The 24,624-nt window shown below is 38.5% G+C and overlaps 1 protein-coding gene across 1 annotated transcript in view; it reads right to left on the bottom strand.

The window, feature by feature from the left end:
- Positions 1–395: 395 nt before the first annotated feature.
- NSUN3 (NOP2/Sun RNA methyltransferase 3) overlaps positions 396–24,624 on the bottom strand; it is a 60,270-nt gene continuing 36,041 nt past the window's right edge. Inside the window, exon 6 of the mRNA XM_005892968.3 lies at positions 396–2,490. Within this exon, the coding sequence (XP_005893030.1) occupies positions 2,220–2,490 (271 nt within the window). The 3' untranslated portion in view covers positions 396–2,219. The remainder of the gene's footprint in view (positions 2,491–24,624) is intronic.

Genomic DNA, 24,624 nt, shown 5'->3' with positions numbered 1-24,624 from the left:
ATGCCTCTATGGGAGATTTCTGGGCATTGCAATCACAAGAGGTACTTCCTTCAAAAATGGCCTGAAACACTTCAAAGTTGGGGTTCTTCCCCCAAGTACTACTTAACCCTCTCATGCCCTGAGAATAGGGAATTGCAAATACAGGGAAGGCTGAGTAATGAAGAATAAGGATGAAGCCAGTAGATAATCTTTAGGGTTCCTATGAACTATATCCCGTGAGACAGAGCAGAATAGTGAGAAGGAGCTAGACTTTGAAGCTAATTTTAATCTTGGTTCCATTCCTTACTTACCAGCATAGACTTGGCCAGCTAGGAACAGCACTAAACTTGGGTCTTCTCATTCAGAAAAGGTACTCAAGATACTCACTCTTGGAGTTGTTTTAAAGTTCAAAAAAGTAACATATAAAGAAAAATATTTAATGTTCAATAAATTGTCAGATGTTCCACTATAATAACTGCTAACAATAGTGAGCTATAGGTATATCTAAATTTGCATTTTTCAGGAATCACAGAAAGGCCTAATCCAATGGCATACCAAGTATTCAAATTAGGCACTGTGTTGGGAAAACAATGACATTCAACAAAGTGCACTGTGACAACTTACTTTGACATTAATCTACACAAAATGGACTTTTTAAACATCACAGTAAGTGAAGGCAGGATTCTAAATTGAAAAAACAAACCAATAAGGACAAACTAAACACACGTACACACACACACACGTAAAAAAAATCTTTTCCATTATTATTACTCTTCTGTATTTATCTGGTATATCTGATTGAGTCCAAGAGATCCAGCTTTTCTTCAAATATATTGGTTAGATACAGAGGAAACAAAATGGTTAATGCAATGAAGATACAAAAATAATTCTTTTTAGGACTCCCCAGTTATAGCAACCCAGTTATACAGGTTTGCAAATCAAACAACAACAACAAAACAGTAAATTAGTAAACAGTCTCTAGTGTAAATGCACAGACTGTAATAATTCAAAAAGATTCAGATTTAACAAAATTTTTTATCTATACAGTTTTTTTTAAGCTATTTTTAAATAGATGGAATCTTTCAAAACACACTACCTAAATTTTCTTAATAGTGGGGAAAATATATTTGGACTCTTGAGTGAAGCAATTTCTAGAGAAAATAGAAGATCCAAACCTGAGGCTAAAACTCTAAGTACATACACAGAAAAGTACACAATATTCCCAGGATATGTGTAAACAAGGAGAGCCACTTCGTAAATGGTACTCGGTTTTGGTAACAGTATAATCCACTTTCATTAGGCATTTCCCTCTTGTGCATTAATATGTGACATCATACTCTCAGATAACATTTCATAACAGAGTGAAATAAAAAGCCCCTCCAGATTGCAACTGTAAGATAATCAGATTCTGTAGTGCTCATTATGACTGCAATTATGTAGCAAAACTCTCCAAATATAGTTCAGTTATTGCGGTTATTAATCATTCTGGTTTTGTTTCAAGTACTTGCTTTATAGCCTGCTGGATAGACTCCATTATTCTACAAGCTGAATGTCGAAAGTCAAACATGTGCATGTGAATCTGATGTTCTAACGGCCTTTCAACATAATTTACCCTTTCAATTCGTATTTGTGAATACAGAAAAAAAAATGGGGGAGAAATAAAGCTGGTGTCAATAGAGTCACTGACCTTTGCAGTAAACAGAAGATAGTTCGTAATGAAAAACAACTTGGCAAATAAGAAACTTATTTTGCTAGAACTAGAAATACTTCTGCCTAAGAAGTTAGTGTCAGAATACCAATCAGTTCTTACAGAAAGGGGGAAAAAAACCTCAGAGAATCTGTATATTTGATAAGGAGAAAAATGATAAGAGGGCCAGGAAATGTGCTTTTTTAAAGGTTCAAAGCACCAACATTATGGATAGAATGTATTTCTAAACATTTTATGCCTAAAACCATGTATTACTATTAATTTAACTACAAAAAGCCAAGTAAAATACAGTAGATTACAAACACCATCTGCAGCATCTTAAATCATTACTAGAGAAACATTTCTAGGAAAAATATACACCTGAAAAGTTCTGAAATGCCACAGTATTAAATAAATAGGATTCCAATCATATCCAGAGAAAGTGACTTCATTATTATTTAAATGTTAACATGCAGAGAGACTAGAAAAAGAAATATAATAATATATGCATGTGTTATCAATGTAATGGTTCACAAAAGGCATATCTCCCATTTCAAGTTGTCCATGATTTTTTCAATTTCGCAACATACATTGGGCCCCAGGCTTTACCCTTATCTGGAATCACCAAGAGCCCACATTCTTGGCCAGTGGGAGCAAATGTGAAGTCGCGGGAGCAAGTCCTTGCCATTTCCTTAATGTCCACAGGCATGATGTTACTGTAGGAGTTTAAAACTTCACTGATCACATCTTGATTTTCTGCCTTGGAAAGTGTGCACGTAGAGTACACAAGCAACCCTCCAGGACGTAAGGCCTTAATTGCAGACCTATGTGTAATCAGGAAAATGCAGATTGATTAGATACATTAACACAGAACTACGGAGGCTGAAGGCAAGAACGCTTATGAACTTGAAATTAATCGTACTCTGACTCTGACTATAATAACTGAGTGTATAGCCTTACAAATAGCCTTACAACTATTCCTTTCTAATAAATCCCTGAGTGACTAGAAAAATGACAATAAGACCAATCCACATGGGGAAGACAGAGAGTGTGTTTGGGTACTTTCTTGTTTTGTTCTTCTAAGGACCAGAGGATGGAGGTGGAGTATGGAGTAACTCGTTTTCTTGGAATACACTGAGTGGTACTAATGGATAAATATCAATAACCTCAGATATGCAGATGACACCACCCTTATGGTAGAAAGCAAAGAAGAACTAAAGAGCCTCTTGATGAAAGTGAAAGAGGAGAGTGAAAAAGTTGGCTTAAAACTCAACATTCAGAAAACTAAGATCATGGCATCTAGTCCCATAACTTCATGGCAAATAGATGGGGAAACAGTTGACACAGTAGCTGACTTTATTTTTGGGGGCTCGAAAATCACTGCAGATGGTGATTGCAGCCATGAAATTAAAAGACGCTTACTCCTTGGAAGGAAAGTTATGACCAACTTAGACAGCATATTAAAAAACAGAGACATTACTTTTCCAACAAAGGTCCATCTAGTCAAAGCTATGGTTTTTCCAGTAGTCATGTATGGATGTGAGAGCTGGACTATAAAGAAAACTGAGCGTGGAAGAATTGATGCTTTTGAACTGTGCTATTGGAGAAGACTCCTGAGAGTCCCTTGGACTGCAAGGAGATCCAACCAGTCCATCCTAAAGGAGATCAGTCCTGAATATTCAATGGAAGGACTGATGCTGAAGCTGAAACTCCAATACCTTGGCCTTCTGATGTGAAGAGCTGACTCACTGGAAAAGACCCTGAGCTGGGAAAGATTGAAGGCAGGAGAAGGGGACGACAGAGGATGAGATGGCTGGATGGCACCACCAACTCGATGGACATGAGTTTGAAGAGGCTCCAGGAGTTGGTGATGGACAAAGAAGCCTGGCGTGCTGTGGTCTATGGGGCCGCAAAGAGCTGGACACAACTGAGTGACTGAACTGAGCTGAACGGAACTGAACTAATGTGTAGGTGGAATGGAGCACCTGAATGTCAGGAAAGTGGTTAGGGCTCAGTAATAGATGAAGTTATCGGAACAAACAGGATTTCCCAGGAAAAGGACAAGACAAAAAAGTGGACTGAAGACAGACATCAAGAGAATATCTATATGCAAAGAAATCAGAACTTAGAAAAAAATTTAGAAGGCTTTTCCAGCTGAACATGTAGCTTCAAGGAAAAGATGGGAAGGAAGGTTTTTTCCCCACACCAAGGGGAAGATTTGAACATATCTGCAGATGCAGATCCAGGAGAACAGTCCCAGGACTTCAGGCTGCAAATGGAGGAGATAGCTTCAGAAAAGATGGACTCCAGCTCTTCATCTGAAACAACAAGGGAGAATGAACTGGGAACTGGGATGTTCTAAGGTAAACGGAAGTTCATGATAGAGCGTCTTGGTAAAAGTGGAGTGGGAAGCAAGGTCATCTACTGAGAGAGAAAACTAGAAAAGTTTTAGCCCTGTTGTTGTGGTTATAACCCCAGAGAAGTTACTAATCAAGAACTTCTCTCTACTGGATTCAAGAGCACAGACAGACCCATCTCACACCTATATTTAAACAACTAGAGCACATCCCAATAATTGAGTCTTCTAATGAAGACCCACATTATGCCTGCAATGCAGGAGACCTGGGTTCAATCCCGGGGCTGGGAAGACACCCTGGAGAAGGGAATGGCTACCCACTCCGGTATTCTGGCCTGGAGAATTCCATGGACTGACTGTATAGTCCATGGGGTCGCAAAGAATTGGACACAACTGAGCAACTTTCACTTTCAAAGTGCTTTGCCACTCAGTCATGTCTGACTCTTTGCAACCCCAAGGACTGTAGCCCTCCAGGCTCCTCTGTCCATGGGGATTCTCCAGGCAAGAGTACTAGAGTGGATTGCCGTGTCCTTCTCCAGGGGATCTTTCCAACCCAGGGATTGAACCTAGGTCTCCTGTACTGCAGGTGAATTCTGTACCATCTGAGCCACCAGGGAAGCCCTTACTTTCACAGAGCACATCCCAAATACTGGGGTTTCTAATGAAGATCCACATTATGAAAGTGAGTTCAAATTCTGTTTTCTATATTCAATATTAAAGGATTGAAAAATTCTAACTCAAGACAAGCAAACTGATGACAAGATTTTTTCCCTCTCTCCTTTAGACATCCTTAAATATAATGTGTTGAAAAATGTACTAACGCAAAGCAATAAAGTAAAAAGAACTGAGAAACTAACATTAACTAACAGTGATTTTGAGCACTTTTCTGAAATATGATATGTAGCTAGAGGAGTAGGAGTGAATGAAGAGAGTAGAGAGAGAACTACAGCCACAGAGGGCATAATTTGATCTGTCGAACTACAGAGGAAAAGCACACAAAATGTTAACAGGAGTAAGAAGTGAAAACAAAGATATTAATTCAAAGCATATATAATAAACTACAGATTTCAGACTCCTTTTATGGCAAGTCAGAGAGCCAGGTAAAAAGTTGGAAGGTTTTTTTTTTTAATTGAAGTATAGTTGATTTACAACGCTGTGTTCATTTCTGCTGTATAGCAAAGTGATTCAGTTATACATTCTTTTCCTTTATGGTTTATCATAGGATATTGAATATAGTTCCCTTGGCTATACAGTAAGACCTTGTTGTCTATCCATTTTATGTATAATAGGTTGCACCTGCTAACCCCAAACTCCCAATCTACCCCTCCCCACCTCCCGGCCCCCTTGGCAATCACAAATTTTTTCTCTATGTCTGTGAGTCTGTTTCTGTTTTACAGATAAGTTAATTTGTGTCATATTTTAGACTCCATATATGTGACATCATGGTATTTGTCTTTCTCTTTCTAACTTACTTCACTTAGTATGATAATCTCTAGGTTCATACATGAAGGCATCATTCCATTCCTTAGCAGCAGCAGCAGCAGCAGCATTCCATTATATATATATACACCACATCTTCTTTATCCATTCATCTGTCAATGGACATTTACGCTGTTTCCATGTCTTGGCTATTGTGAAGAGCACTGCTATGAACATGGGAGTGCATGTATCCTTTAGAATTAGTTTTCTCAGGATATATGCCCAGGAGTAGGACTGCTGAATCATATGGCAACTCTGTTTTTAGTTTTTTGAGGAACCTCCATACTGTTTTCCACAGTGACTACACCAACTTTCATTCCCACCAACACTGTGGCAGAGTTCCCTTTCTTCCACATCCTCTCCAACATTTGATATTTGTAGACTTTTTATTGATGGGCATTCTGACTGGTGTGTGGTGCCATCTCATTGTAGTTTTGATTTGCATTTCTCTAATAACTAGTGATGTTGAACATGATCCTTTCATGTTCCTATTGGCCATTTGTAAGCCTTCTTTGGAGAAATGTCTATTTCTGCCCATTTTCTGACTGAGCTGTCCATTTTTCTGTTGTTTTTGAACTGCATGAGCAGTTGTATATTTGTATATTTTGGATATTAAACCCTGCCAGTTGCATTGTTTGCAAATATTTTCTCCCATTCTGTAGGTTGTCTTTTGTTTTGTTTATGGTTTTCTTTGCTGTGCAAAAACTTTTAAGGTGATTAGGTCCCATTTGTTTATTTTTGCTTTTATTTCTATTGCCTTGGGAGACTGGCCTAAGAAAATATCGGTCCAATTTATGTCAGAGAATGTTTTGCCTATGTTCCCTTCTAGGAGTTTTATGGTGTCTTAAGGCTAATAGAGTTTTGCCAAGAGAATGTACTGGTCATAGCAAACACCATCTTCCAACAACACAAGAGAAGATTCTACATATGGACATCACCAGATGGTCAATATTCAAATCAGATTGATTATATTCTTTGGACATGAGTCTGGGTAAACTCCGGGAGTTGGTGATGGACAGGCAGGCCTGGCGTGCTGTGGTCTATGGGGTCACAAAGAGTCAGACACAACTGAGTGACTGGACTGTGTCATGTCTCACATTTAAGTCTTTAAGAATTTTAAATTTATTTTTGTGTATGGTGTGAGGGAGTGTTCTAACATCATTGATTTACATGCAACTGTCCAACTTTCCCAACACCACCTGGTGAAGTGACTGTATTTTTTTCCATTATATATTCTTGCCTTCTTTGTTGAAGATTAATTGTCCATAGGTGTGTGGGTTTATTTCTGGCTCTCAATTCTGTTCCCTTGATCCATGTCTGTTTCTGTGCCACCACACCATTTTGATTACTGAAGCACTGCAGTATTGTCTGAGGTCTTAGAGGGTTATGCTTGCTTCATTTTTCTTCTTCAGGATTCCTTTCATAATTCTGGGTCTTTTATGGTTCCATATAAATTTTTGGATCATTTTTTCTATTTCTGTGAAAAATGTCACAGATAATTTGATAGGGATTGTATTAAAACTATAGATGGCTTTGGGTGGTATGGCCAAGGTAACAATATTAATTCTTCAAATTCAAGAGCATGGGATATCTTTCCATTTCTTTGAATCATCTCCCATTTCCTTAATTAATGTTCCATATAGTTCTTAGCACATAAGTGTTTCATTTATTTAGGTTTATTCCTAAGTATTTTGCGAGGAGTGTGATTTTACAAGGTATTTTTTTTTTTTTACATTTCCTTTTTGACATTTGTTACTATAAATAAATGCAACTAAATTATGTATGTTGATCTTGTCTCCTGCTATATTGCTGAAGTCATTTATCAGTGCTAGTAATTTTTGTGTGGAATCTTTAGGGTTTCTACATACAGTATCATGCTACCTGCATATGATGACAATTTTATCTCTTCCCTAAAAGCTGGAAAATGTTTAATCTAAGAAAGTTGAATAATTATTTAGGAAGACCTAAGGCACTCCCTCAGCAGTGGCCACAGGACTGGAAAAGGTCAGTTTTCATTCTAATCCCAAAGAAAGAAAATGCCAAAGAATGTTCAAATTACCACACAATTGCACTCATCTCACATGCTAGAGGAGAAGGCAATGGCACCCCACTCCAGTATTCTTGCCTGGAAAATCCCATAGACAGAGGAGCCTCGTAGGCTACAGTCCGTGGGGTCGCTAAGAGTCGGGCACAACTGAGCGCCTTCACTCTGACTTTTCATTTTCATGCATTGGAGAAGGAAATGGCAACCCACTCCAGTATTCTTGCCTGGAGAATCCCAGGGACGGGGGAGCCTGGTAGGCTGCCGTCTATGGGGTCGCACAGAGTTGGACACGACTGAAGCAACTTAGCAGCAGCAGCAGCAGCACATGCTAGAAAAAACATGCTCAAAATTCTCTAAGCTAGGCTTCAAGAATATGTGAACTAAGAACTTCCAGATGTTCAAGCTGGATTTAGAAAAGGCAGAGGAACCAGAGATCATATTGCCAAATTCTGCTGGATCATTGAAAAAGCAAGAAAGTTCCAGGAAAACATCTACTTCTGCTTTATTAACTCTGCCAAAGCCTTTGACTGTGTGGATCAAAACAAACTGGAAAATTCTGAAAGAGATGGCAATACCATACCACCTTATGTGCCTCCTGAGAAACCTGCATGCAGGTCAAGAAGCAACAGTTAACCAGTCATGGAAAAATGGACTGGTTCCAAATTGGGAAAGAAGTACATCAAGGCTGTATATTGTCACCTTGCTTATTTAACTTATATGCAGAGTACATTATGTGAAATGCCAGACTGGATGAAGCACAAGCTGGAATCAAGATTGCAGGGAGAAATAACAATAACTTCAGATATGCAGATACCACCCTCATGGCAGTAAGTGAAGAGGAACTAAAGAGCCTCTTGATGAAAGTGAAAGAGGACAGTGAAAAAGTTGGCTTGAAACTCAACATTCAAAAAACTTAGATCATGGCATCCGGTCCCATCACTTCATGGCAAATAGACGGGAAAACAATGGACACAGTGACAGACTTTATTTTCTTGGGCTCCAAAATCACTGCAGATGGTGACTGCAGCCATGAAATTAAAAGATTCTTGCTCCTTGGAAGAAAAGCTATGACCAACCTAGACAGTGTATTAAAAAGCAGAGACATTGCTTTGCCAACAAAGGTCCATCTAGTCAACGCTATGGTTTTTCTAGTAGTCACGTACAGATGTGAGAATTGGACCATAAAGAAAGCTGAGCACCAAAGAATTGATATTTTGAACTGTGATGTTGGAGAAAACTCCTGAGAGTCCGTTCAATAGCAAGGGGATCAAACCAGTCAAAGCTAGTGGAAATCAGTCCTGAATATTCATTGGAAGGACTGATGCTGAAGCTGAAGCTCCAATACTTTGGCCACCTGATGCAAAGAACTGATACACTAGAAAAGACCCTGATCCTGCGAAAGAATGAGCCAGGAAGAGAAGGGGATGACAGAGGATGAGATGGTTGGATGGCATCACCAACTCAATGGACATGAGTTTCAGCAAGTTCTGGGAGTTGATGATGGACAGGGAAGCCTGGCATGCTGCAGTCCACAGGGTCGCAAAGAATCAAACATGACTAAGAACTGAACTGAACTGAAGCCACCCCATAAACCAAAGACCTCTGCATTCAGCAAATCATAAAGTCACATCACCAGGCCAAAATATCACCCCTTAAAAAAACTTCCACATACTTTATTGTCCCACTATTTAAAAAAAATGTACAATGATGGATAACTAAGAGAAATGCTTATGTAATATGTGAGATGAAGAATAAAAGAAATAGTGGGGTGGGGTGGGATGTGGGAGGGAGTCTCAAGAAGGAGGGGACATATGTATACCTATGGCTTGATGTATGGCAGGTTGATGTATGGCAGAAATCAACACAATATTGTAATTATCCTTCAATTAAAAATAAAAGAATTAAGAAAAAAGGTTGATGTATGGTTGATGTATGGCAGAAATCAACACAATATTGTAATTATCCTTCAATTAAAAATAAAAGAATTAAGAAAAAAAAGAAAAGAATCAAACAAAAAATGACCTATAGAGAAACAGAAAATTGAGGGAACAAAAGAGACATATTAGTAACAAGACCTGATAAATGCAGAAAGGTCAACAAAAATAAAGCACCCACAAAACAATAAGAGAATGCCATGAAACTGATGAAGAAGAGAGCTCTTAGGAATGAAACACATGTTATCAAAGTAAAGGATGTTTTACAGGAGTATTTGGAAGTTATGGTTGAAAAATCTTCCAAAAAGGAGTAACAATGGATTGACTGCAAATGAGACAGGAAAGACAAATCAAGTAGGCCTGAATTTCAATTAATGGGAGTACTAGAAAGATAGCAGAGAATTGGGGGAGGGGGACTTGAATTAGTGCAGTCATAAGAAAAGAATTTTCTAGAGATGAAAATAAGTGTTCAGATTAAACTCACTCATCAAAAGGCTAGAATATTCATTATTATTTATTCAGCATCTATTACGGTGCTGGGCATTGTTCTAGATGTTGGATATACATTAAAACACAACAACAACAACAAAAACCCTAACTTTCATGAAGCTTACATTCTAACTGGAGGAGATAGACTATAAACAGTAAGTCTCTCATGGACTGCATTGAGTCCCCTTAAAATTCATGTGTTGAAACCCTAACCCCCAGTATCTTACAATGTGACTGTATTTGGAGCTAATATCTTTAAAGATGTAACTGAGTTAAAATGAGGTCATTAGGGTGGGCTCTAATCCAATATGACCAGTGTCCTTATAAGAAGAAGAAATTTGGACACAAAATTACAGAAGGAAGACCAAGTGAAGACACAGGGAGAAGACTGTTATCCAAGCAGAGAGACCTCAGAAGAAACCAACCCTAAGGACTCTTTGATCTCAGACTTCCAGCTTTCAGAACTGCGAGAAATTTCTGTTGTTTAAAGCCATGAAGTCTGTGGTACTGAACTCCAGGAGTTGGTGATGGACAGGAGGCCTGGCGTGCTGCGATTCATGGGGTAGCAAAGAGTCAGACTGAGTGCCCAAGAATTGATGGTTTTGAATTGTTGTGTTGAGAAGACTCTTGAGAGTCCTTTGGACTGAGCAGTCCACTGAACTGAACTGAACACTATACACCTGGTCCCATAAGACTGTCCTTCAAATGCGAACTGCAAGTTCAAGTCTCTGGCATTTCTGACCCACTGGCTATAAAATGGGGGATCCCACAATCCTCTCCTTACCTTAAATAATTTTCTAGAATCGCTCTCTTACTATGTTACTGATTTATTATTAAAAGATACAATTTAGGAACAGCCAGATGGAAGAGATGCACAGGGCAAAGTCTGGGAGAGGCAAGCAGAGCCTCCATGCCCTCTACGACCACACTACCCTCCCAGCACCTCCTCTCCATCCTGAAAGTCCTCCAAATCTCTTCAGTGATGGGCTTTTATAGAGGCTTCATTAAACACGCACAGTTGGTTAAATCATTGGCCACTTTGATTGAACTCAATCTCCAGCCCCTTCTCCCCTCTTTAAAAGGGATGAGGTGTGGCACTGAAAGTTCCAACCTCTAATGACATAGTTTCCCTGGCAACCGGTCCCCTATCATTCAGTTCAGTTCAGTCACTCAGTTGTGTCCGACTCTTTGTGACCCCATGAATCGCAGCACGCCAGGCCTCCCTGTCCATCACCAACTCCTGGAGTTCACTCAGACTCACGTCCATCGAGTCAGTGATGCCATCCAGCCATCTCATCCTCTGTCGTCCCCTTCTCCTCCTGCCCCCAATCCCTCCCAGCATCAGAGTCTTCTTCAATGAGTCAACTCTTCTCATGAGGTGGCCAAAGCACTGGAGTTTCAGCTTCAGCATCATTCCTTCCAAAGAAATCCCAGGGCTGATCTCCTTCAGAATGGACTGGTTGGATCTCCTTGCAGTCCAAGGGACTCTCAAGAGTCTTCTCCAACACCACAGTTCAAAACCATCAATTCTTCGGCACTCAGCCTTCTTCACAGTCCAACTCTCACATCCATACATGACCACAGGAAAAACCATAGCCTTGACTAGACGGACCTTTGTTGGCAAAGTATGTCTCTGCTTTTCAATATGCTATCTAGGTTGGTCGTAACTTTCCTTCCAAGGAGTAAGGGGCTGCACAAAAGCCACCTCATTAATATAAACTAAGGTATGGTTGAAATGGCCTTGTTATGAATAACAAACATTGCTCCTTTCACCCTTACCAAAGCCATGTATTATAATAAGACATTCCTATCACTCTCATCACTTAGGAAATTACAAGGGTTTTAGGAGGTCTGGCCTGAAACCAGGAACAAAGATGAAATATATATTCACAATATCACAGTTTGCATATATTTTTAACTTAGTGATAGGTTCTATGAAGAAAATTAAATCAAGATAAGATTTAATTTTCAAGGTTAAGAGGATTGACTTCCCTGGTGGCTCAGATGGTAAAGCGTCTGCCTACAATGTGGGAGACCAGGGTTCAATCCCTGGATTGGGAAGATCTCCTGGAGAAGGAAATGGAAACCCACTCTAGTATTCCTGCCTGGAAAATCCCATGGATGGAGGAACCTGGTAGGCTATATAGTCCATGGGTTCGCAAAGAGTCCAAAACGACTGAGAGACTTCACTTTCTTTTTTCAAGAGGATTAGGAGTAGTTAGATGGTATCAGAGATTGCAATTTTCAGTAGGATAATCAGAAAAGGGTGACACTTCAGGAAGTGACATCTGAACAAAGACCTGAGGAGATAAGGAAGTGGGCCATGTAGATATTTGAGGCAAGAGGATTCTGCACAATTGGAATGGCCAGTGCAGAGACACTCAGACATGTGTGGTGAAGGAGGAGCCAGCATGGCTGTAACACAGGGAGTAAAGAGGAGGAAGGATGAGATGAGAGAGAGCTAAGAGGGGAGGGTGCAGAGGGTTTTACATAACACTGTCAAAATGCCAAACTTATGAATGAAAAACATACACACTTAAATGCATTACTGTTAAGTTTTAGAACTTTGAGGACAAAGGAAAAATGCTAAATACCTACAGAGAGAAAAACTGGTTACCTCTAATGGCCCAGGAATCATACTGGCATCTGTGGAGTAGCGCACTCCAAATCCTAGGGAAAAAGCAGTTTAAAGTGGGTGCTGTTTTTTGCCATACTGTCAAATAAATATACAGCAGGGAGAAAGAAGCTTTCAGCTATCTGATGACTCAGAAATTTTACCTCTAGCAAAATGAGGAGGTAAATCAAGAAAGAGGAGAAAGGTGACACAGAAATCAGTGAACACCACAGGAGAACAGTGAAGAGAGTGAAGTTCCAGAATGATAACTGCATGGGAGCCCTTAGAGAGTAACTGCTCCAGATTAAAGGAGAGGCAGACTCCAGGGAGAAGTGAGAAGGGAGCGAGGAAATGAAATAACTGGGAAAACACTGAAGATTTGGTACATGTACCTGGGGATGGGGTGGGGAGAAAGAGAGGGAGGGAGAAGAGAAAGAGGAAAGTGGGGGAGAAGGAGATAAAGGGAAAGAGAGAGAGTCTATTCGCCTAATCTGACTATAAGAAAATTTCCTCTCAGTGTCACTCTGATTACAACATTAAACCAACAGAGAAGGAAATTTAATTCTAACATATTAGTCCATTCTGTGGTGAACAATATTTACAATATTAAGCAATTTATATCACTGGCCCTCAATGTTCAGAATCACTCCACAGATTGATCCTGGTAATGTTTCAAAATAGACTATAGAAGGTCAGAAAGAATACTGTCAGCCTTGACAACATAAACACAAAGGTGCAGGTGTAAGACACGGGGAAGTAGAAGGGAGAAAGGAAAGACACGGTGGGGTGTACATGCTCCTATATTACAAAAAGAGAGATCAAGAGTAGTGCCCTGATTATTTCAAAAAGAATTAAAGCTCAAAGTGTGTTTAAAGATACTTTCTACCACCTGTAGAACAAGAAATGTAGATCTAAGTGTGCAGTACTAAGTTTCTGAGCTCACGGAGGGACAAAGTCTAATAGGGTGAGAATACAGGTTGCAGAGTGGTGTGAAGAGGTGAGGGAGGTAGAAGTGAGAAAAGCCCCAGCAAGAAGTCAGTACAGGCACACCTTGGAGATACTACAGGTTTGGTTCCAGACCACAAGAAAGCAAATGTTGCAACAAAGCAAGTCACAGGTGTTTTGGTTTCCTGGTACAAATGAAAGCTATGAAAGCTAGACTGTAGTCAATTAATCTGGCCTGGCAGATGGCTCAAGAATCTGTCTGCCAGTGCAGGAGATGCAGGAGATTTGGATTGATGCCTGGGTCGGGACGATGCCCTAGAGGAGGGCATGGCAACCCACTCCAGTATTCTTGCCTGGAGAATCCCAATGGACAAAGGAGCCTGGTAGGCTACAGGCCAGGGGGTCTCAAAGAGTTGGACACGACTGAGTGACTGAGCATGCACATACATAGTCTATTAAGTGTGCAATAACATTATGTCTAAAAAACAATGTATATAACTTAGTTAAAAAATACTAAGAAATGCTAACCATCATCTGAGCCTTCAGCAAGTCATAATATTTTATAATAATAACACCAAAGATTACTGATCACAGATCACAGTAACAAATATAATAATAATGAAAAGATTGAAATATTATGAGAATTTCCAAAAAGTGACAGGGACACATAAAGTGAACAAAGGCTGTTGGAAAAATGGTGCCACAAACTTTGAATTTATAAAAACAGAGTATCTGAGAAGCAATAAAATAAAATACTGTGGGTCTCTAAAGCTGATAGATGAAATAATAAAGGATAAACATTATTTAGAGCTTTTGTAGTGACTTGAAAAATAAAGAACAAATTATTAGAAGTAGTTGCCTCTGAGGAGTAAGGCTAGAAGAGAGGGTAGTGTTATGGGTAAGTTACTTCTAAGTAAAAAGCTCATTTTTAATTTTTACCCATGCCATGTATTTCTACAACAATACAAATTAAAGGGAAACTGTGACAGTAGGATATATATCAGATTTTCCCATAGAGATCATTTATCTTTTTTTAAATTTTGACTGTTAAGGGATTAACTCTCTGGAAAACTCATTCGCTCAGGAACAGATAACTAAAATTGTATGGTATCTAGTATTTCTAATCCTCTCATGGACCCATTTATTGATTAAAAAAAAAATATTTGGGAGGTGACTACCACTATGGGCTTACTACATAATCTTCACTGTTTGTTGTTAGTTTCTAAAAAAAAGGTTTTTTTAATCTGTCTTCTTGTCACTGCCCCCTAAATATTCTCCCCAGAAACTTTTTTAAAAGGCTCAGATCTAGACATCAGAGATGTGAACTGTTAACGGGGTAACAGCCTCTGGGAGGAAGAATAATGGACTCCCAGGATGTCCACATCCTAATCCCCGAAACCTTTAAACATATCATATCACATGGCAAAAGGATACAAAAGCAGATGTGATGGAATTAAGGATTCAAATGGGAAGATTACACTGGATTATCTGATTGAACCCAATGTAATTATGAAGATCCTTAGAAAAGGGGAGTAGGTGAGTCAGAGAAAGAGAGGTGATAACTGAAGGTACGTTTGGAGTGACAGGAATGCTAGCCAAAGACCAAGGATATGGGCTGAATCTAGAAACTGAAAAGGTAAGGAAATCATTCTCCCTGTCTCAGTCTGTTTGGGTTGCTGTAACAAAAATACCAGAGACTAGGTGGTTTAAATAATAAACCATTATTTCTCACAGTTCTGGAAGCTGGGAAGTCCAAGATTAAGGGGTTCAGCAGGTATCAGTGAGGATACCTGCCTCCTGGTACATAGATGGCCCTTGTGTCCACATTTGGTGGAAGGGGGTAGGGAGCACTCTGGGTTTCCTGTTACAAGGGCACTGATCACTATTTTTGAGTGCTCCAACTTCATAACCTGCTCACCTCCCAAAGGCCTGATGCAATCATACATGGGATTAGGATTCCAACATATGAATTCTGCGGGACACAAACACTGTAGCACTCCCCTAGAACCTCAAAAAGAAACTTGATTTTGAACCTATGACCTTCAGAAGTATAAGATAAAAAATTTGTGCTATTTTAAGACACTAAATTTGTGGTAATCTTTTTTTTAATTTATTTTTATTTTATTTTATTTTTTAACTTTACAATATTGTATTGGTTTTGCCATATATCATCATGAATTTGCCACAGGTATACACGTGTTCCCCATCCTGAACTCTCCTCCCTCCTCCCTCCCCGTAATTTGTTAAAATAATTTGTTAATAGTAGCAATCGGAAACTAACACACCTATTGATGACTTCTTAATTTTTTTTTTATAGTGACATACTAAGGCATCAGTGATGGGAAGAAAAAAGTGTTAGTCGCTCAGTTATGTCAACTCTTTGTAATCCCATGGACTGTAGCCAGCCTCCTCTGTCCATGGAATTCTCAAGGCAAGAATACTGGAATGGGCTGCCATGCCCTCCTCCAGGGGATCTTCCTGACCCCAGGGATCGAACCTGGGTCTACCACATTACAGGCAGATTCTTTACTATCTGAGCCACCAGTGAAGTCCCACGGCATCAGTAGATTTTGCTACAACTGTGCAATGACTATACTCATTTTCATAGCATTAGGTATAAGACTGTTTCTTTAAAAAAAAACTAGATTACTGTACAAGGGATATATACAATTTTAATGAAGGTATCTTTAAACTCCCATTAAAAGGATTTATTTTGATCCTAGTTCCACAGTTAGCAAAGCCAATATCTAATCAAGTAAGCATGATTCTTTCTCATTGCTGTTGCTAAGTCACTTCAGTTGTGTCCGACTCTGTGTGACCCCACAGACGGCAGCCCACCAGGCTCCCCAGTCCCTGAGGTTCTCCAGGCAAGAACACTGGAGTGGGTTGCCATTTCCTTCTCCAAAGCATGAAAGTGAAAAGTGAAAGTGAAGTCGCTCAGTTGTGTCTGACTCCTCATCACTTACGAACAATATGTTCCTGGCTTGATGCAAATTTAAATTAATTTCTAGAATGTTGCCAACGTTGGCTGATTCTTCTGCTTTGTTTTCGTTCCAGTTTTCATAATTTATCTTTCTAAAATTAGGTTGGTATAACTTAACTGGCCACATTAATTTCTTAACAAGGAAACTGTGTGTGGTAGCACAAAGGTTTTTTTATGAATTGGGCTAATCTCAATGTCTCAGAGCAAAATGTTAGGAATTCCTTTCAAATGGCTGTTGCTGTTTTGCCACTGCTGAGTGCTGTTTAAATACAACTTTTGCCCTTTTGCTTACAGTAGTTACAGACCTCAAAAATACCATAATTCTCTATTCAAAGATCAAGGAAAACAGGTAATATGAAAAAAGTTCAAATAGAGTTCATATAGCCAAGACTTTTCTATACTGAGAATTATTTTCTTTCATAGTATCTAGGATAAACCATTTACTTCCATAATCAGTCACATGTATTTTGAAATAGCCTGTAAGAACCAAGTAATTATACTAATTAATTAATTTGGATAGGTTTCATCCAAATCAAAAAGAGAAACTTTTTTAAAAGGCTTTTTAAAGACTGTCCTTTTTTAAAGGCCGGTTAGCAGGTGTGAAACAGGTATTACTTCAAGAGAGAAAATATGACAATCAGAAGAGAAGATATGGCTTAGTAGGTCTTAAGCCCAGTTAGAAATTTTAAATTCTAAAAGGGAAAAAAGATTTAGAAGTTAGAGAAATTTGAATAATACTAAAATTAAACTGGCAAAGTCATGGTAATGACCATATAAAAGCGTAAGTCAGGACTAGAGAAGAAAAATAAGCAATGTTGGACCTGGGATCTGGTAGAAGGCAAAAGGCTGCTCTATGCTTGTGTAAATTTCTATGCCATGTAGTTTTTTTTTTTTTTTTTAATAAGAGGAAGTAAAACTAAACAACTAAGCGACATCCATTCTGGTATAATGGTATCCCTCTGCTAACCTTTTCCAAATGAGCTATGTACCTTGACCTCTCAAAGACTTATGTTTCATGGCTTAACAAGATCCTGAATAATGGGATGTTTTTCACTTGTGCTATAACACTAACTATATCACATGAAATAACAAGTTAAATTAACACGGGCTTTCTTTACTATTGACTTGTAACTGATGGCGGAGAAACGGTCAACAGTGCTTTCTACTCATACTTCTCAGTGGAAGGCAGGAAAAAAGTCATGACTAATTATAGAAGATGAAGCAAAGTATTATTTTGATCAGATGAGGTTAAAGGCTAACCTAATACTTTAAACTGAAATGGGAACTAGTAGACATTATCCTGGGTTTTACATATTATTCAGTACACAATGTCCAGCTCTAATGCAGAGCTGGAGGAAGTATTTCTAAAGGAAGCAGGATGGCCACATAATACAATCCCTCTATCGTTTCCCCGGAACACATACATTCCCCTCAGAAGTCTCCCATTTAAGTGCTGATCAGGCTTAATCCTACTTGAAATATGAAATAAGATTCTATCCCACAACTGTACTGCAGGAAATAAAGCTGATCTTGATTAACAGTATAGAATAAAATAGTGGGAAATGCTTTTACCAAAGTACTAAGAGAAAAAGAATGATGGCTTTCTTGCCGCAGAATGTACATTAGATACCCTGTTGCTTCATGGCAGATAATGGCTGTACAAATTTTTCCACATCTTTGGTTTTCTTTCAGTGTATTACGGTATTTGCTGAAATGCATTTTATACTTAAACCACTTTGTCAAAGTAAAATATATTCTTAAAAAAAGAAACCATTAATAGAACATAACATTAAATTAAATTTTTCCCATTTACAAACAGAAAACTTAATTGATTTTTGGCAGTTCAGAAAGTAGACCAAAATGGCACTTCAGATGTACTATATCTTACACTCCATAGTGAAATCCAAAAAGCTCCGTAAACTACAGCTTTTTTCTTAAGTTGGTAGCAGATTCATTTGGCCTCAAAATTTGACCTAAATTGAAGTAAGGCTATTTATGGTCAAGACTGAGCCCATGTGGTATAATGGGCTCCACGTTTTGCTGAAAACATACAAAATTTGATTACAGGGTGCTTCCCCAAACCCTATCGCGGAAGGTGGGTGATATGATGCAACAAATATGTACTATATCACTTTTTAAAAAAAATCAGAATTCTGAAATACATCTGGCCTCAAAGATTTTTAATAAGATTTTGGGGCTTGTAGTTTATATTCAAGTGAGTCACAAGGCAAAGCTAATTAGAATAGTTTCTATACTGTAGCTATATGATAGACTAGACACACAGTTATTTGTTGAAAGCTTAATTATTTTTTAAAGTACATCATTTAAATGCTAACTTTAAAAGGCATCAAATAGGCAAATCTGCACTCTATATGCAGAATCCAACAGTATTTTCTTATTCTAATAGAAATTAAGAAAAAAGGCTGGATTATTTTATGTTCTGTCAATACACCAAGGGTTCCTCCCCATTGCCGCCTCCCAAATGTCTTATGATTTACATGTTTGTCTTTTTGAAAGAACACTTTACACAATCAATAATAAAGCCACTTTTTTTAGGAGTTCATTTTGTATTTTTTTTTTCAGTGATTTTCACTGAATTTCTCTGTCCTTGAAAGATCTGCTTAGAGAAAAACAGAGCATCAAGCCCAGAGAGGCATTTATAATACCAGCTTAGAAACAAGGCGAGAACATGTCACTTTCCCAGCAAAAAAAAAACACAGAGACCACCTTTATATTTCCAGACTACCAACAAGTAAAGTATAATGACCAAAGAAATACAAGGAAAAAGGATTACCTAATTTTACATCTGAAGAAAAAAAGTATCGCCTTAATGAAAAAATAAGTTCGATGACCTTTAAAAACTAAAAACAAACAAAAAACCCCTGTAACACATGTTGGAACCCTGACAGCCATCCAAGTTTCAAGGGGAGGGTGTTTCAAGCCTACCAAACTTGAAACCGTGACACAGGGTGGTTTATTTCTCCTCTGGCAAATCTGAGTATTAGAGAATGTTATTTTTACAAAGAGCTATTAAAACGATCTAAAACATTTTAAAAATATAAATTCCACTTTTCTGATCTATTCTTCTGGTCCTTGATTAGAAATGTGGCATTCCACTGGAAGGGTCACTGTTAATTAGATCACTAAATCTGTTTTTTGCATAAAGAAAAAACTGAGCCCAAACTGTAGAAGAAAACAATAAGCACAGCAATACTGCCATCTTTTGACCAGAGCAGAAAAGTGATTTTTCTCCCCTTATACTAATTCCTTATGATTTACCATCAAGGGATAAACATATTTTTATATCTTCCTGTAATGGGTTTGAAGTTAAAGGCAAAGTGTCTCCTACCACAACTGCCGGTACAGAAGTAAAACAATCATAGATTCTATATTCTTGAAAATTCAGATTACAGCTAAACTCTACTGTAGTTAATATATTTAGTCCTCATATGTATATGTGCTCAGTCGTGTCTGACTCTTTGAGACCCTATGGACTATAGCCCGCCACGCTCCTCTGTCCATGGGATTTTCTGGGATTGAACCTGGTCTCTTATGTCTCTTGCATTGACAGGCAGATTCTTTACCACTATCGCCACCTGGGCAGCTCCATATTTACTCCTCATCCTTCTGTCCTTTCTATCACCATTAAAGAATCAGGCAATGGAGAAGCAATCACGTGAACTAGACCTAAAAAATCCCTGAACTGACACAATATTAGCAAGCCTGTTCCCTTCAACTTAGAAACTTCAGCATTAAACATTTTTTTAACCAAGTTAGAATACAATAATTTCAAAATCTTAAAAAAACCATCAATCTTACAATTGGTCCCTTGTAAGTATTTAATATTCAAGTAATGTTTCAGAAGTCCTATAAAAGTCTACTTTATGAGCCTACTTGCAACCTATGTGAAAAAGAAAAGCAGTTATCTAATTAGTAATGTGAAAATATGTAAAAACTACTGGCAGTCATTGTATTAGTATCTTACTGCCCAAATGACAAAAACTAAATCCAAAACTAAAAAAGGTGAAATGCTTCCAGGGTACATGTATTTCTCCATGAGGAAATTCTTACTCTTTCTTTAGGATAGAATATTCTTTCATTAATGGGAACATGGATTTGGTCCAAAAATCAAATGAGATGCTGATTCCTATGTTAACCAAATGAAGGATAAGTGACAAGCCAAATTAATAATGTTACCTTATGTTTATTGGATGCTTAACTTTAAAGAGCACTTCACACATTGAGTCTTAATAAAACCTTATGAAGTGTACAGGGTAAATCGTCTGACCCAATTTATCAAATGAAGGGTCACAAAGACTCAGGGACTTGCCTGAAGTTACACAGCTAATTAACATAGCACAAAGCTGCCAGCCTAATCTAATACACGAGAAGGACTGCAAGCTTTACCACTGAACCACTTTACCTTGAACCAAAGTATAATGATTGCTAAAAAAAATATGGAATCTGGGGCAGTAAGAAAGAGGATGCCACATGCATACATTTATCATCCCAATGTCCCAAATGCTCATTGAAGGTAAAGAATAAATATGGACTTTTAGACACTTTTAATAAAAAGGAACTAAGAATTAGTAGGTCTGAAGCTATGACCTGAGAATCCTGGTTACCTGTTTCTTTTATAGAGCATACAACCTTCACCTATTAAAGTGTTACTGAACTGCATTTATGATGAGATCAGTGAAAGCAAATACCTCCTTCTGGGACATAATTTGAATCTCTTCATCTCAGATTTACATCAAAATCCTCATCCTGAAGAATTTTAACAAATTAGATTTAATGGTTAGAAACTCAAAGGCAGTTATTCCTTCATTAAAATTCCCAATCAGTTCAGTTGCTCAGTCATGTCCGACTCTTTGCGACCCCATGGACTGCAGCACGCTAGGCTTCCCCGTCCATCACCAACTCCTGGAGCTTACTCAAACTCATGTCCATGGAGTTCGTAATGCCATCCAACCATCTCATCCTCTGTCGCCCCCTTCTCCTGCCTTCGATCTTTCCCAGCATCAGGGTCTTTTCCAATGAGTCAGTTCTTTGCATCAGGTGGCCAAAGTTTTGGAGTTTCAGCTTCAGCATCAGTCCTTCCAATGAATATTCAGAACTGATTTCCTTTAGGATTGACTGACTGGATCTTCTTGCAGTCCAAGAATAATTTGTTAATTATTCCAAATTCCAAAGAATCTGGTAATTCCTTTAACCAAATTTTGTTTCCATAACTCTAAATGGTAGATTAAAATATGTTTTCTCAGAAGTTTACTGATAAAATGAGTAAAAAGCCACCAATGGAAAAGCAAGAGAGTTCCAGAAAAACATCTATTTCTGCTTTATTGATTATGCCAATGCCTTTGACTATGTGAATCACCACAAACTGTGGAAAATTCTTAAAGAGATGGAAACACCAGACCACCTGACCTGCCTCTTGAGAAATCTGTATGCAGGTCAGGAAGCACCAGTTAGAACTGGACAACGGAACAACAGACTGGTTCCAAATAGGAAAAGGAGTACATCAAGGCTGTATATTGTCACCCTGCTTATTTAACTTATATGCAGAGTACATCATGAAAACACTGGGCTGGATGAAGCCCAAGCTGGAATCAAGATTGCCAGGGGAAATATCAATAACCTCAGATATGCAGGTGACACCACCCTTATGGCAGAAAGTAAAGAACTAGAGAGCCTCTTGATGAAAGTGAAAGAGGAGAGTGAAAAAGTTGGCTTAGCTCAACATTTCGAAAACTAAGATCATGGCATCCGGTCCCATCACTTCGTGGCAAATAGATGCGGAAACGGTGGAAACAATGGCAGACTATTTTTTTGGACTCCAAAAATCACTGCAGATGGTGACAGCAGCCATAAAATTAAAAGACGCTTACTCCGTAGAAGAAAAGTTATGACCAACCTAGATAGCATATTAAAAAGAGACATTACTTTGACAACAAAGGTACATCTAGTCAAAGCTATGGTTTTTCCAATAGTCATGTATGGATGTGAGAGTTGGACTATAAAGAAAGCTGAGTGCTGAAGAATTGATGCTTTTGAACTGTGGTGTTGGAGAAGACTCTTGAGAGTCCCTTGGACTGCAAGGAGATCCAACCAGTCCATCCTAAACGAGATCAGTCCTGGGTGTTCATTAGAAGGACTGATGTTGAAACTGAAACTCCAATACTCTGGCCTCCTGATGTGAAGAGCTGACTCACTGGAAAAGACCCTGATGCTGGGAAAGACTGAGGGCGGGAGGAGAGGATGACAGAGGATGAGATGGCTTGGATGGCATCACCGACTCAATGGGCATGAGTTTGGGTAAACTCCGGGAGTTGGTGTTGGACAGGGAGGCGTGGCATGCTGTAGTCCATGGCATCGCAGAGTCGGACACGACTGAGCGACTGAACTGAACTGAAGAAGTTTATTTTCGCAATCACCTCACCATAGTATTTGATTCTGTCATTCATCCTCAGCTTTGAGAAACCTGCTCTCACTTTGTCTTCCTGGATACCGTTCTTTTTTTGTTCATCTCCTACTTCTCTGAGGTTCCCTTTTAGCTTTCTTATCTACCTTTCCTTTTCTTCCTATGCCTTAAATATCAGTCTTCCCTATAACTTTATCCTTGGTTTATTTTCCCCTAAAGTTAGATGTTTTACATATATTATCTCATTCAATCTTTCAATTAAGTTACTATTCTCACTTTGCAGATGAGGTAACTAAGGCAAGAGGGTTAGTTAAGCAACTTGTATGAAACCAGTCTAAGTATCCAAACCAGGATTCAAATCTATGTAATAGTGCTATACAGCTCATACTCTTCAACAGTTACCCTCAATACCTTCCTTTTCTTCCCACTCCAGGGCCAATGAATCACGAAATCCTATTAATTCTCCATTGACAGTATCTTGCAAATCTGACCACATATCTATATTTCCTTCCCATTCACTTAGTTAAGGCCTTTGTCACCTACTTCTTATTGTAAAATCTTCAAACTGGTTTTCTTGCTGAAGGATTTTCCTTGTTAAATTTTTTTGCATATGCCACTGTTATCTGATCAAGTAATTTCCAGCCTGCAACAGACACTTCTAATTGTTCTTCAACATCTGTTCTCACTTCCTTCTGTAGTAATGAAATTTTAACTGGGCACAGTGAAGGCTAATTTCCTAAACTGTCTTTCACTAAAGGTAATTATATGTCTAAGTCTGACCCATAAGATGTGAATGGAAGGAAGTAAGGTGAGATGTGCTCTTTTTCTCCTTTCTACTAGTTGCAATGCAGATTAAACAGTAAGAGTTGGAACTGTCCCTCTGGACCATGAGATAGATAGATAGGGCCTGGATCCCTGATGGCTGTGGAGATCCCTGATGATTCTCTTCCTCATTTCTCTAGATGCTTAGTGAGTCCTAATGCTCAGATAAATTATTTTTCAGTTTGCTTTTGAGCAGTTGAACTTTAATTCAAATTTCCAGATCCACTTCAAAGCTCACTTACCCTGAAACCTTCAGTGATTCGTATTTCCAGACCTACTTCAAAGCTTACTTAATCTCTGAAACCAAGTAATTCCTCTCTCTTATGTTTTTCCTAAGCAATAAATTTTCAGCTCCTTGAAAACAGGATTTATGCTATATTCATTTTGTATGTTTTTATTTATAGCACAACTAGAAAGTATATTCTCAAAACATATTTTTTGAAATAAGTGAATGAATGAAGGTTACCTTAATTAAGAGGTGGGTCAACAAGAGAACTTTTCAGTGCAAAACAAAGGAATATACTGAATTACAACTAACTCAAAAATTTTGAGGAGGGAAGAGCTCAAGCAATCTATAACTCTCATATAATAGAACAGATGGAAACAATAGAGGCCAGAGGGTTTATTTAGGAAAAATAATAATAATAAAACCTTTGTTAACAAGTGATTTATAAGTTTACATCATTTTTTATAATTAGTAAAAAAGATTTTTCCTCTTGCCAACAATAAATTCCTACAGAAAGTAAAAGAGCCTGTTAACGAAGGTTGCTGCTGCTGCTAAGTCGCTTCAGTCGTGTCCGACTCTGTGCGACCCCATAGATGGCAGCCCACCAGGCTCCCCCATCCCTGGGAGTCTCCAGGCAAGAACACT

Source organism: Bos mutus, chromosome 1 (assembly GCF_027580195.1).
Source record: "Bos mutus isolate GX-2022 chromosome 1, NWIPB_WYAK_1.1, whole genome shotgun sequence".
Lineage (NCBI taxonomy): Eukaryota > Metazoa > Chordata > Mammalia > Artiodactyla > Bovidae > Bos > Bos mutus.
This window is presented reverse-complemented; position numbering and strand designations above follow the sequence as displayed.